The sequence below is a fragment of the Gymnogyps californianus genome, chromosome 4 (genome assembly GCF_018139145.2).
Source record: "Gymnogyps californianus isolate 813 chromosome 4, ASM1813914v2, whole genome shotgun sequence".
NCBI classification, from domain to species: domain Eukaryota; kingdom Metazoa; phylum Chordata; class Aves; order Accipitriformes; family Cathartidae; genus Gymnogyps; species Gymnogyps californianus.
This window is the reverse complement of record NC_059474.1, coordinates 61,453,153-61,467,559: the sequence shown is the minus strand read 5'-3', so window position 1 is coordinate 61,467,559 and position 14,407 is coordinate 61,453,153. Positions and strand designations below refer to the sequence as shown.

The window sequence follows — 14,407 nt, the reverse complement described above, 5'->3', positions numbered from 1 at the left end:
TAACCTTATCTACAACAAGAGGAGGAGGACAGCCCCAAACTGTTTCTTGGTGGGATTCCCAGGGGCTTGGGTTGCCCTCAGGTCCCTCTGAAAACAGCAGCCGAGAGCTTTAATGGACACATTGAACCCCAGCTACAACAAAGTGCTGACCCGAGCCGTGCCAGCCCCAGATGGACGGGACCTTCTTGCCCATGGGATGCCACCGCTGTGACCACGTTGGGCTGCTCTGCTCTTCCCTCCTCTCTGCACTCTGCTCCAAAGTGGCCAGGTCCATACCCAAACTGAAAATGCCCAGAGAGACAAGCTGGGACAGCACAGTTCCCAAAATAATCCTACCACCACCACCACTTTGGGGGAAATACTGCAAAATCTGCATGCTGGATGACCACAGGCTCGCCTCCACGCTGCAACCCACAACTTAACCCCCGTAATGAGAAGAACAACAGCAAAATCCCTTCCTTCCAGCTAAAACCACCATGTGGTTTCTCTCCTGGGCTCCAGGGACAGGGGCGAGGGCTGCACTGGTTGATGGCTATTGGGCTGAAATGCCAGTGCAGAGGAAATCCCATGCTATCTTTGAGCAGGACTCATACACACGAAAACTGATGCCACGTTGTCGCTGGAGGCCACCGAGAACCAGATGTTGTACTTTTCTTCTTCTGGACATCCCCAGCCCGCAGTGGAAAGGAAAAGGAGGCAATGTCTTTTATTTAAGCAGACTTCTTCTACCTCATATACATAATCAAAACTCCTGAAGGCTTTATATGTTGCTCAAACCAAACAGCAGCAAAAATACAAAGCATAGTGGTAACACAGAAGGGAGACAAAACAAAGTGAAAGAGGAGGAAAAAAAAAAAGAACAAACCAAGGAAAGAGCCCCAGTCTTGTACCTGATGCGTAGCAAACTGTACAGTATATACATCTTCGTCATGTATTATCCTCCCAGAAGAGCAAATGAAAAGAACTTGGTAACACAGAGGGAGGAAAAAAAAATATACACCCTGTATTGTATTTGCCACGGAGCAAGCAACATGTTTATACACTAGTCTCTATAACTTAATGCTGTGTAACAGCATTTTTTTTCTTTTCTTTAAATTTACAAAACAAAATATCTATCAAGAAATAATCTAATCATATTGCTCTTCAATACACCTCTGTAGACAAGTAAGACTCGAAGTTAAACTTCAGTAAACTGCAGCTTTTGGGAGCCTATGAATGGCTACAAAACTCCTCTGCTCAAGTCAGTCCTTGGAAGTATAACCATGTGCTGCTGTAATTCAGTATATAAAGGTGCTATATATATATATATCCCATGTACAGACAACATGTGGTGGGAAGGCTTGTTGTCGTTGTCGCTGAAGCTTAAGAGGTGGGTTAACCTCATGTACAGCAGATTCGCTTCCATGCATCTTGCATTTACTTCATGAAAATGAGGACAGAAATAGGAAGAAAAGGAAAACTTTAGTCAAACACTGCTTTAGAAACACTGTGGCAGAGGCCAACATCCTTCAGTTATAGAAACCACCTAATTTCCCTTTTTATCTTTTTCTTTTTTTTAGTCAAAATAAAAACTCAGGGCTAGCGTACAAAGTGCAGGACCGACCCACTTGAGGAAGCGACTTTAAAACCGAGTTACAACGGCACCATCCCATTCACCAACTGGACCTTCATCTCTTGAAGGCTGTTCATTATCTTCTTCTGGTGACCAACAAGTGTCACTCCCAGCCGCCTCAAATCCCTGTGGGAGAAAGCAGACGTTGGTTCCAGGGACCGCTCAGGCACACACCGCCGCGCACACCACGCGCCGCACGCGCCAGTGCTGCTGCCAGCGCCTACCTCTTACCATTGGCGGCTCCCAAAGCCAAGTTTAGTTGGCAAGTTTAGTTTTCGTCTTTTTTTTTTTTTATTTTTTAATGGCCGACAGCATCTCAGAGAGGTGACGTGATTTGACCGAGATCACCTCGCTGGCCAAGGAGAAAAGCCAGACAGCAAAGTTTCAGCATCACCTTTAGCCAAGGACTCTCCTAGGCATGAAAAGTCCTATTTCCAAGAGAAAAGCCATGTAAGAAAGCCTGCGGTGCAGTTTCCTCTTCTCCTGGGAGAGGCTGGTATTTGATCTCAGATATGAGCAGTGAGGAGTGAGGTCAATCCACGCTTCCTTCCTCTTCGGACAAGGCAAAGCCAAAGATACACAAACCTCAATCCTAGAGCCAGCTCCTACAGAGCACTGAACAGCAAAAGCCTCAAACGTGGCCACCACCCCGACGAACCCCTAAAGTCAACAGGAATCAGCAACGCAGTTCCCCTCTGGGCCTTTGCAAATCTTCCCATAAACCCATGTTTGATTTTTTTTTTGGGGGGGGGTGAATTCTACAAGCCAAAGGCATTTGTGTTGAGTCTGTCTACTGGGCTGCCATTACAGGAAAGCTGTAAAATAAGATAGTTCATGTGAAATGCAGGATTAGGAGGCAAGATTGTTTTCTCAGAAGCTCAGCCCTCTAAAATTTAGGTGTCTAGATGAAGGTAGTCACCAAGGTTCATGTTGATGGAGTGAAAGAGGCACCTCTGGGGACAATTTATCCCATCCAAAGACAGGAGTGGGACAAGTCATCCGCTGGAGATACTACAGCAGGACCTTGGGTGATCAGATTCAATGACACATCTAAAGCCAGGTAAGGCCATGGGTTATGGCAGAGTATAACTGTAGGGATTTTTTTCTAGGGGGAAAAGTGTTAACAAAGAATTTGTAGGAATAAAAGCTCGGAAGAAACATCAAGACCGGTGCATCCGTGTTTCCAACACAAGACACAGAGACTGTTAGAGAAGCAGTTCGACTTAGAGGAGACATGGTGTTTTGTCTGAAGACTTCCACTAGAGAAATATCAGCCCCTCGCTGTCTACCTCCAGGCCGAATAAAGGATGTTTTCGAAGTAGGGCTCTACTGTCTTGCCAATACACACGTGAATCCCAGAGCTGCTGACACCCTGTGTGCAAGATTTTTAGGAGAAATCTCTCCACCGAAAGTCAGTGGGATGTGACCTGCTTAAACACGTAGGTGCTTTTTGGAAACCACGCTGGCGGGGCTGGTGCATTCAAGGACTGGGGATTGCCAGCAACACCCAGGAGCCCATACTGCATATTAGACATATTGCAAACCTGGCCTACAGCTCACAGCATGGCTGCATGCTGGACTGCAGGTGAACATGTGCAATAACCACCAAAACACTTTCATGTAACGTTGTGTGAGCTATCCATGGAGCTCATGTTCTGGACAGAGACTCCTGTGCGAACACAACCAACCATCCATGTCCAAAAATTACATAGATGAACACTGCTTTGAATAAAAAGCAAACCTGAGTGAAGGCTGATACGTTAACACATAAGCTGGTTGAAGCCAAAAACTAGATCTGTTGTTCTCCAAGGATTGTCACGCTTTCACCCTTTTGATTTGGAAAATACCAGATTTTCTGCTCCAGGCTAAACACTTCATTTCATTATTGTACCCTTTTTTGGCGATGCATCTTGCCGATGCATAGGGGAAATCACAATGTAAGGGGCACGGAGCAAGGGAGGTCAATGAGACACACCAGCAATGCTCCTTACCTGGCAGAGAAAAGGCTGCAGCACCTCCAAAGGTGTCTGCCTTCTCAGGGGGACACGCTTTCATTTCTGCCTCCACTGAATTGTGAAACTAGTTCAGCAAGCCATCTTAATAATGAAGGAAAATGTAGTAATGCTATTGTTACATGCAATTTATTTTATGTACACAGCACAGTTGGAAATTCACACCAAAGATCAAAAAAAAACCCAAAAAACAACCCAGTATAGGACCTGATTTTTAAAAGAGCCAACATCCATCTCCCCCCTGCTGAGTGCTGCTCTGCTGGCACTTTTTGAAAATTCAGCTTCTTTTTTTTCCAGGTATCTAAAGTGCAAGCTGAGCTCTTTTGAAAATCCAGCACCACATATTTCAGAGATGTATCATTTCTGATACTCTTGCATGTTATGTAGAAAAAAATAGCCTGAAACTATGAGAAAGGCATGCACGTCTTGGCATTTCACACGCAGCTCCATCAGTCTAATAAAAAAAAAAAACCCTACTCACTACACAGCTTTTTTTTCCCCTTATAGTATCCTCTTAACTCAATATCCTTGCGGAGCACCTTACTGATTTACAAGAGAGAAAGAACAAAAAGGAGTTTCTGGTTTCAATCCATTAGCTGCTCATGAGGGGATCCAGTCTATTTTTTTTGAATATCAAATCCTCTTGAATGCGCTGCCACCGGCCAAAAGCACGGGGACTCCTCAGAGAGGGGAAAAAACACTATTGTGGGGTCTTTCACCTCCGGAAAGACAGATCAGAAGACAACAGCTCCTGAGTCAGACGCTCACCTAGTATAAAATCAGCAGCTTTATTCAAAAGCCACCTCGCGCATTGCAAAGCCAGCCACGAAACTTCCCCAAACTGCCCAGAGAACACAGGAGCTTTAATTCACATTTTTCAAGCGTGACTTACAACATGTTGTACACTCCCATGCATCCAGTGCTGAAGGACTGAAAGTGGTGTAAGGCAGAAGCCAATTTTAAACAAAATCGAGTGCGCAAACCAGCTGGTTTTGAGACAAAAAAAATCGACTTCTGTGCCAAAGGGCTGCAAAACAACTGTTCTCGAGCTCCAGTCCAGAGTTGCCTGGCTCACATTACCGCAGCCAACTGGTAATTTCACTGGGCTCAGCTCTGCAGAGGAGACGTGTGTGGGCATCTACTGGGGCTTTGCAATAGAAATGTGCAATTCCCTGCAAGAAAAGGCACAGCTAAGAGCCAGGGGCAAACAACACTTGCGATCAGGATCCAGGCTGCACCTTGCCATGCAAGTGACCTGACCCCCGGTGCTGGGTTTTGTGTGCGCTGCTGCGGCAGCAGCACGGGCGCTCCCCGAAGCCGTGGAGATATGTGCACCCGTGTGCTGTGGGGTCTCCCTGCTTCAAAATACTCGACGCCCCAGCAATGAGACTTTTATTCTTGTTTCAGGGAGAACTCTCCCCTTTTCACTTCTCTTTCATTCACGTAGGGCTGAAAATGGAATCACTTGCCAACACAGTGCTAAGAGGCCTACCTAAGTTGACCACAAAGACAAGGAAATAAAGGGGAAAATTGGTGTCGGCTCATCCCAAACAGTCTGTATACAGCTGCACGCGTGCCGCTTTCTTACCACCGCCTTGCATGAAAGCCCAGCTGCAATGTGCCAGGGACAACACAGTATCCCCTTCCCTGCAATATCCTCAGTTTGCAAGGATTGAATTCATGGTCTCCACGTTGTAAGAAATATATTTAAAACATTTTATTTACAAACAGAACTACTTATACACCATGGACCAGTTTGTCAAACACAGTGTAGACTAGGACTGGATTGCCACATAAAATACAACCCCCCTCACCAGCTGGTTAGTCATGCAAGGAAAAGGGCCGGGTTCCTGAAAGATCTCCATGGCCGGCAGCCGTCAACCTACCACAGATATTTTGTATTTCATCTCCCATCCAGGCCAGATTTCACCACTCTTCTTCATGTGGTGTAACTCTACAATTGCCTGTGCAGACTGGGACTACTCACGGAGTTAGTTGTCAGTTTGAATGAGAGGAAAGAAGAATAACCTCAAAGACCTTCAGAAGACGCTAAAGAGAGAGGAATCCACTTGCTAGGGACTTTTGCATGAAATGAGGACTTAAAAAATATTTTTTTTTAAGAGTTCATCTGCTCTTACTCATTATTCCCATCCTACTTGATTACAAGATGAGAATTGGTTTGTGCAGAAGCAGACGCAGTATCACACACTGTCAGGACTGAGATTTCAGGTTAAAAAAAAGAATCTAGAGCAGGTGAACTCTTAAACGCTCTTCATCCAGTATAACTTTTAATAAATAATTTATTTTATTTTAGAAGAAAAAAATATATACAATGCAAAGCAACACAGCACATATTATTACAAATATTCAGAGCTCTTCACCTAGTAACAAACAACAGGGTGTCCTGAGATTCAGTGAGTACAGAACTTTCAAAAGGTGGAAGTTATGTAGTCCACATAGTTAGTAATTGGTCCAGTCAAGGGTCAGACTGAAACTCATGTCATGGATCTAGCTATTCTTGAGTATTGTCCTGGTAAAGTTATTCTTGCAGTGGATTGAAAGAGCTCCAGACACACTCAAAGTCAATAGGTGGTCCACAAGTTTAAAGAGCAGGTCTGGTCCACTGGAAAGGTTGCCTTCAAGTCTGATATCCAGTTGGAAAGAGGGGGTGGAGGGTGAGGCTCCACTTTTCACAAGGTGATTCGTCCCTTTGCAAGAATTAGAGCTAAATGTAGAAATCACTCTTTGTTTCAACACATACATTTTCAGGTCTTTGCTTACGCAGGCAGAGCTCAGGACTTGGGGCGATATTCACCGGTTTTAGCTTTTTCATCTTTTGCTTTCAGAAATTTGTTACTAATACTACTCTTTTCTGGAATAAATGCATCAAGTCATCAGTTTGAAAGAAGCAGGGCGGTAATAGGGATTTTGCTTTGCTTGCATGCTGGGTGGGGGGGTTTAAAAAAAAAAAAATGCTGAACAACTACCATCTTAACCAGGTCCTGTAAAGAGGCCACCCACAGTCACCAGTCCCATCAGCGTTATGGCCAATCCCTCCTACAGTGCTAGTAATTTTTTTCAGTAGATTTTAGGAATTCTTTACATTCATCATATTTTTTTTCCTGCCTTTTCTGGCAGTGATTATCCAGTTCTCCTTTCTCCATCTAATTTCCACATCTGTCTCCTACGCAGTTTGAATTTGGGGAAGATCATTTTGGATGGTATTTGAAGGCAACCTCTTAAATTGTAAAGAATGTTTTACTGATGTCATTTGGGGAAAGCAAGCTACTTTCAGATGTTCAGATCATCTTTTTACCCGATCCCCCCAAGTCCCAGCTCTGGAATATACTGAACAGTTGCCTCTATTAAAAATGACAAGGAACATTTAACCTGAATTCTCCTTTGCAGAGTACAAAATGTTTTGTTGTTCCCTTTTAGGGGGAGAAAAAAAATGAAAACACCCAGAAAACCAAAACCCCCAATATATTAACCTTTAAAGAACTTTGCTTGTTCCGGTGTTTATTTTCTGGAGAACCCATGAAAGTCTCAGCTGAGCCCACCCAGGAGCCATTTCTCTCCCTTACTTTGTTGATTTTAAGGGCAATCTGCCAGTTTACATCAGCCTGAGCACGTGGTTCAGGTCTTCAACGTGGGACACCTTTCCTCTTAAGCCACTATGATGGTTTCTCCTTTTTTAACAGCTGAGAATCTGGTCTTTTGCCTTTTTTTACTATATCTGAGAGGGATGAGAGAAGTCTTGATTTGGATGGCTGCTTGGCTTTTTAATGAACCTTCCACAGTTTTCCCAAAAATAGACCCAAGTGGAGTCAAGCCTTCTTGCTCAGCCACCACTGCAACGCAAAGGTGCACAGGCTGAGGTGTTCAAGAACCAAGCCTGACTCACACAAGCATCTCTGTCCAAGGCAGCTGGGGGCGGAATTTATTTGCTGGCATGGATAACTAACTAGTTGGAGCTAGTTTCAACCTTTTTTCAGTTTCAACTGAAATGCAAGATGGATTCATGAAACGTCTCCTTTCAGCTTAAAAAAAAAAGAAACAAAACAAAACCCAGAAGCTCCCCAGGCTCCCAGGCATCAGCTCCTCTGCACTGCTCTGCTGCTGTAAAAGCCCAGAAGATAGCTGAAGCTGAGCAGCTCAGACATGTTGTCTCCACTGGGGCCAGTAAAGGACTAGAGTAGGATGACATTTGTGCTATAGAGAGCATACTGGGACCTGGTGGAGGGGGCCTTAGAGGCAGTTTGCAGCTGGTGAGGGTCAGAGCATCTCTGGCAGCTATAATCTTATTTAAAGACTTTTAAACCAACTTGCCTTTCTGGCTAGAACTGTACAGATAATGGATTTCTTGGTTCACTGCCAACGGGAAAAACATTTTGAAGTACTTTTTGGGTAGCCTGAAAAGATTTTGGGGGGCTACTTTTGAAATTTCTGGAATACTAAAGAGTAAACATAGGGAAGTATTTAAATTTTTAAGTCAAATTAAGGAGATAATTTCACAATCTGAAATGTTGCACTAAAGAAAATGGGAGGTTAGGAATATTTTTGTCAGTGGAATGGGATGCTAAGACTGTGTCAGAACAGAGGGATGCTAAGACTCTTTAAAGCTACATGAGTAAGTGAACTTCTAATTTACTGTCAAAAACGACCATTAATTTGGGCTCGAACTCAACATTTTCTCTGACCCAAACCAAAGCATTTCACTTCTGAGCACTTCTTTTAGAGCTCTTGAAATTGCATAAAATTCTAAAGAGGAACGAACTGGAAGCTTTTGTGCAACCTAATTTTCTTCTTTGAGATGACTAATTCAGCCAAACAGCAACAAGTCTGTGATATATTTTAGACAATCTGCATTTTTTACCAGAACTTGCTCTGGTTATAAGATTGAGGTGGCACAGTAGAGGGGAATGCTCCAATGTTTTCCTTTTCTCTTAAATTGCTGCCTCATCCTATCCCTCCTCTTCCCACTCACCCTCTGGCTAGGTCTTTCTGCCGTGTGGACTCTGACCACCCTGGGGATGGACCTCTTCCTTGGTCAACGTTTGTAGGTCACCAGTCTAAATGGAGCCCTGAAGCCTGGTGTTTCTGGGCACTGCCATATCAGATGAGTAGGTAAGGAACTGTGGAGTCCTCAAAAGCCAAAGTAACATGGTATGTAATTGCAGGACTAGGCTGGGAAACCGCATGTAAGAGTCTCAGGCACCCAAAAAAGGATCTAGGTAGAAATCCATGCACCGTGACTCCCTAGACAGTCACTAGAGAGGATTTAATCCCTAGCTCAGGGTTTTCACGTGAATGCCTGAAGATAGACTGGGTGAGTCGAGGTGTAAGGGACAAATATTGGTGATGTGAGTGAAACAAATAAAATCCGAGTGAGAGCAGATATGTTCCTGCACTCCCTCCATGCATGTAACACAAAACTGAACTCCATGGAGGTGTTACTGACCTGCATCACGTGCAAAGGACTTCCTACCCTGTACGGTGAGCTCCACACCAAGCTCTGTGGCAGACAGGAGAAATGCTGTGGTTCTGTGGGGTGTGGGGATTTTTCTTGTTTTATTCCTAATCCTTGGCATTGATTCTGCATGTGCACTGGCAATCTGCATGTGGTCGGAGGAGCCACAACCTTCTCCAAAGCATAATCCTTCCCATTCTGCCTTAATGCCTGCAGTAAACTAAGCTCAAATTAACCCAGCTAGAAAGGCAGGCTTTGGGGCAAGTTTGAATAAGTGGCAGGAGGAAAGTACAGATGTAATTACACAAGCAAGGCAGGCAATTAAAGGTGGAGCATAACAAATCAGCAGCCCCGAGGCGTTTACCAAGTCATTTGAGTGCTGTCACCCCAACTGCAGTCATACCCACATGCAAAAACCAAGGGCACATTCAGAAGGAAGAGTCTCGGCCAGGGAGCTTGTCCCCTAGAGCTGTGGGTTTGCTGATGCTCTTCTGTTGGCATCGGCTCTATCTGTGCTTATTTCTGTTAATGTTGAATTCTATTTCCACACCTTACTGGGCTTGGCTGTCCACTTGGTTATGACCAGATCAACTGTGAAACCAGCTAATCCGGTGTAAAGCCAGTATACCTCAACGGGGACTCTAGCTCCTACACATTTACTAGTAGGGTGGGGGTTTTTTATTTGTTGGTAGCCCCAAATAATGAACTGCTATTATGTCAAAAGGACAGCCTAGCAATTACTCAAACTCAAGCATTAATTTCTGTGAGTAAAGGACCCAAAGTACTGGCTGCCAATGTAGTGACCATAAGTTTTAGTCTTGCCTGCACTTGTTATCATCAATACAGATGCTGAAAGAGAAACTGCTGACTGCAAACAAAGGGTAATGGTTTCCCTTTCTGCAGCCTCATCCCTACACATTTTTGAATGGTTTGTCTTCCTCCCCTCTGCAATTCCAACAAATGAAGTGAAAATGATCTGGGCACTACTCACTCTAGGGTCACCTGAGCCACAGCATCCATCGAACTGTATCCATTCTCCATGAAGATCTCTGTGTATCGGCCCATTTTGATGGCTTCCAGCCACTCACCCACCGACCTGTAGGCACCGCTCCCGACTGGACTGTGCTCTACCAACAAATTTGATACTCTAAAGACAAGCAAAAACAAAGAAGCAAACAGAATCAGTATCGAGAGGTATCCAACGTGACTCAGTTGCTCACATTTTTATATGGTAAAGATGATTCTTTTCATTGTGTTTCAGTGACGCTGCAGCCTAAATCCTCCCAGCAGGCTTGATAAGCAATGTATCAAACATACCACTTCACCTGTAACTTCACCCACTTTTGCGTTAGTTCCTGCCATTTCTGGTCCCCACTGCAAGCAGAAAGAGGAGAGGACTAGCATCCATCCCTGTCACCTCTCGCCCACAAGCAGGCTCCTCTTCTATCAGGCTCCCCCAGTCACTCTTACTTCAAAGTCTCTGGTTTCACTCCTCCCACTCTGTTTTCCTCCTCCTCCTTTAAAGCTCATAATTAACTTAAGACAGCCCAGAGCCTAGAAGCCGAAACCCAAATTACATTTCCCAGCAGTGGCCATCAATGGCAGGCTGCTGTTAACACTTCAGGGGCTGCTCGCACAGAGTGGGGTGGGGATTTCAGATGCGGGCAGCATCCGGCGAGCCCTGCAGAGAGCAGCAATGCTCCAGCCACGCTCCAGCCCTGAAACCAGAGGTAGACTCCTGCTCCCACACCCTCGCTCAAGACCTTGCCGTGGCAACTGCTACCTGCTTGCTCATGCCATGCATTGAAGAAGCAATTCAGGCACATAATAACACTTCACCTCAGCAGAAACACCGATACAGTACCTGGCACAAGCGATCCGTGCCACGTACAAGTCCACCACTCTACTAATGATGCGCAGAGAGCAAAGGGGGCTTGTCCAAGGTCAGCCAGGAGAGAAACTAGATTTGTCCCCTGCTTTGTAAACCAGGACATACAGCTAACATAAGCCTTGCATAAAGATTATTACCTACAGGTAAAAAAAACGTTTTCTGGGTCAGCCTCTGATGGTGAGAATTACACTTAAAAGACTTTCAACTGGAAGGAGAGCTGGGATATCATATTATTATAGCACTTCAGGAATCTTCATATATTTTATGAGCACATTAGTATTATTTGTTTATTTAATAGCAATGCTGAAGGGTCCAATAAAATGTGAATACTTGCAGTACCAAGAACATAATGGCTTCCCATAACATTTTATACACATGAGGAATTCAAAACTCCTAAGTAATCATAATGAGAAGTGGATTTTCATCACTAATGTCAGGAGGTACCTACTGATATGCACACGCTGTAATGTAGAGAGTGACTTCCTCCCTTATTTGCATTAATGAGAATTTCCATAAAGAATACATTACATATATAAAAAAATCCTTTACAGCTGCTGTATGTTGAAATTATGATTCATTTGGAATTACTATGGTCTGGCCATGGCAATCTATGATTATAGAAACACAGTCCCAAAGCCTGGCTGTTCAGGTGCTCCATCCACATCAAAAATACCCACAGCAGATCTGAAAAGGAGAGGTTTGGAATTACATGGACCTGTTCATGGAATAAAACATCAGCAAAGTGCTTAGCAGCTCAAAGAAATGGTTTGCTGCCTATTTGCCTCTTTTCTGGCATAACAGTTTGATATAAAAGAGTGCATGAACCACCGCATAACAGGCCTGGAAAATGACTGTTCTGAACTGAAAATACAAGAGAAACATCACATACTTTATGCTATCATAAACCTTTTCCTGCACGTTTGCTGGGACTGACATTATATCTAATTGCTAATAAGAGTAATTTCTTCTTCAGCCGGTAAATGATGCACATAAAATATCTCGAGGAATCAGGTCTATCTTGTATTTAAAAATTAACAGAGATTTCATGTTTCTTCTCTTTCGGTGCATGAGATGCCATGTGCAGGGACATGCCAGCATGGGAATGTGAGGTCCAGCTGCAACAGGTGAGATGGGCCACATGCAGCTGTGCAAGACTCACTCGGAAGGTGCGGAGACGGGTGGGTCTAAGCTTACAACAGTACATCTGCTTTGGTCCACACCACCAGTCTAACTTCATCTTACATCCCTCTCATTCCTGACCAAGGAAAACGACGTGTCTTTTTTTTCTCCTCTGAGAATAAGCTTTTCTGAAGGGCCTGTTTCAGTGTTAATCAGGGGAACTCCACTGCCATCAGTGAAGCAGCAATAATTTATATTCGTCACTCCTTCACGACCTTGCAAGGGACTGAGTGATTAGCAACACAGATGGCTCAGAAGTAATACTTGTGTGCTTGCAGCGAAAAAAGAAAAAGCCTTTCCAAGACTCCAGTATGGTAGAGACTCCAATACTAAAACTCACTAAAAAATATTAATCTCTTTTTCCCCAAGTGCAGCTTTATTTCTTGAGCATATTTACCTTACTTGTAGCCAAGCAGCTATTCAGATTCATGTTTAATTGCACACCGGCTGTTCTATTCACTTAATGTGGTTTCAGCAAATGATTTGTGTACAGCTCTTTGGGAACCACAGAGATCCTCTCGCGATTACCAGTACTGTCAGAACTGGTGGTGGCGGCTAGCACGCTCGGGAATAGTTGTGGGAGGATGCATTTGGACATCCGTGAGCTTTGCACATCCTAAGTTTCCCCAAGAAATGCTCTTCATTTGTATTACCAAGATGAAGTCAACAGGCAGATAATTTGAGCAGCATTTACTATCTACTTCATGCACTCAAGTCTTGCCCTCTCTAACCTTGGGGTAGAGCACAGGTAGCTTTATCATAGACCTATAAATACCACTGAAACTCCCATTTCTGAAAGACAGGCCACAGTAATTTTCTTTGTGACAGCAGCACTGCATTTATAGAGTAACTGAATTGCTCACCTGCCTGCCAATTTCAACAGAAAAAGCTGATTTGGGAAAACTCCCCTGGACATAATGAAGCTAGAGGAACATCCATCCGTGGACGCACGCAGGCTAAATAATAAGTGGTAATTCAACCTCAGGGGCGGGTATTCAGACAAGGGTCTCGCTCTGAGAAATGGCTCTGGCCTGAGTTTGTACCTGCTCGATGCATTAACCAAAGTCTTCAAGCTGCTTGGGTTACGGATGAGCTTGTCCAACATGCTCACAATTTCGTCAAACTTGGGCCTGCTGTTGCGGTCTTTCTGCCAGCAGTCGAGCATTAGCTGGTAGAGGGCAGCAGGGCAGTCCATGGGACTTGGCAGGCGATAGCCTTCCTCCACAGCTTTAATCACCTACGGGAGACAAAACACGAGGCTGATGGGTTGCTTTTCTTCCTCTCACCTTTTTACCAAATGCAAATTGACTTAAACAGAGACCTTTGGGACCAGCAATATGCTCATGTAAAATCCCACCACCCCCCAACTCTGCACACAAGAGGCAAACCCAGTAAACCCCGCTATCTTTCATATTTTCTACAGGATGGGTTGAATAACTTAATTTTTGGTCACTGCGAAGTGAATCTAGAAAGCCAAGGCACTGCTGCAACCAGGGGGCCAGATTGCCAGGTTGCACTTGTTCAAAGCTCAACTGAGGTCTGTAGGTTATATACCAGGACACTCCCGGAGCCTACCCTAAGTCCACGAAAAGCAGCCTACAGGGCCTTCTGGCATCTTCTTGGAGTGCAGTGATTTTGTTTATTCAGATGTTGGCTTCTTTTTAAATGAAAAGGCATGTGCTAGACCACAAATTTGTATTACAGTAATAAAAGTCTGACTGTATTTCAAAAGAGACTTTGAATGCTAATTGATGGATGGATTCAAGGCAGAGGCAGAACAACCATCTCATATATCATTCAGTACTGTCTGGGTCTAGTCATTTCTTAGTGTGGCCACATTTCTGCCAGGAATTTAAAATGTCAGCCCAAGAATATGCAAATTAAAACCAGGGGAGGGTTGTTACACTGATTTCAAATACAAATCACCTACGGTTTTATATCTCAAACAAGTGGTATGCACATGTGTTGCCTGCCCTCTTGAAAGGCAGAAATGAATAAATGAGGGCAGAATTGAAGAAAGCAACTTGTTTTCCCCGGTTTGGGGCAGATTTACAGCAGGGCTCCAAGCCCAGCAGTTCCCATTTTGAACCATTACAATTTTCAGGAGAACACAGCTCGCGTTTCAAGCCACAAGGGTCTGTGACCACACCAAGAGAGTCCCAGCAGCCCATCTTCACACCCTCTACTCCCAAGACTCCTTGACCAAAAGGAGCTGGAAGCAGCTATTTGCTATGTGGAAAACC

At 44.3% G+C, this 14,407-nt stretch overlaps 1 protein-coding gene across 11 annotated transcripts in view; it reads right to left on the bottom strand.

Moving 5' to 3' along the window:
- Positions 1–1,209: 1,209 nt before the first annotated feature.
- EPHA5 (EPH receptor A5) overlaps positions 1,210–14,407 on the bottom strand; it is a 209,362-nt gene continuing 196,164 nt past the window's right edge. For 6 of the 11 annotated variants that reach the window (XM_050896099.1, XM_050896100.1, XM_050896102.1 and 3 more), the window contains 3 exons: positions 13,208–13,401; positions 10,086–10,241; positions 5,383–6,349 (listed from right to left, as the gene is read on the bottom strand). In XM_050896099.1, coding sequence (XP_050752056.1) covers positions 6,133–6,349; positions 10,086–10,241; positions 13,208–13,401 — 567 coding nt within the window. In that variant the 3' untranslated portion in view covers positions 5,383–6,132. Of the gene's footprint in view, positions 1,739–5,382; positions 6,350–10,085; positions 10,242–13,207; positions 13,402–14,407 lie in introns of those variants that run through there. The other 5 variants (XM_050896101.1, XM_050896106.1, XM_050896108.1 and 2 more) reach the window with 1 other exon arrangement.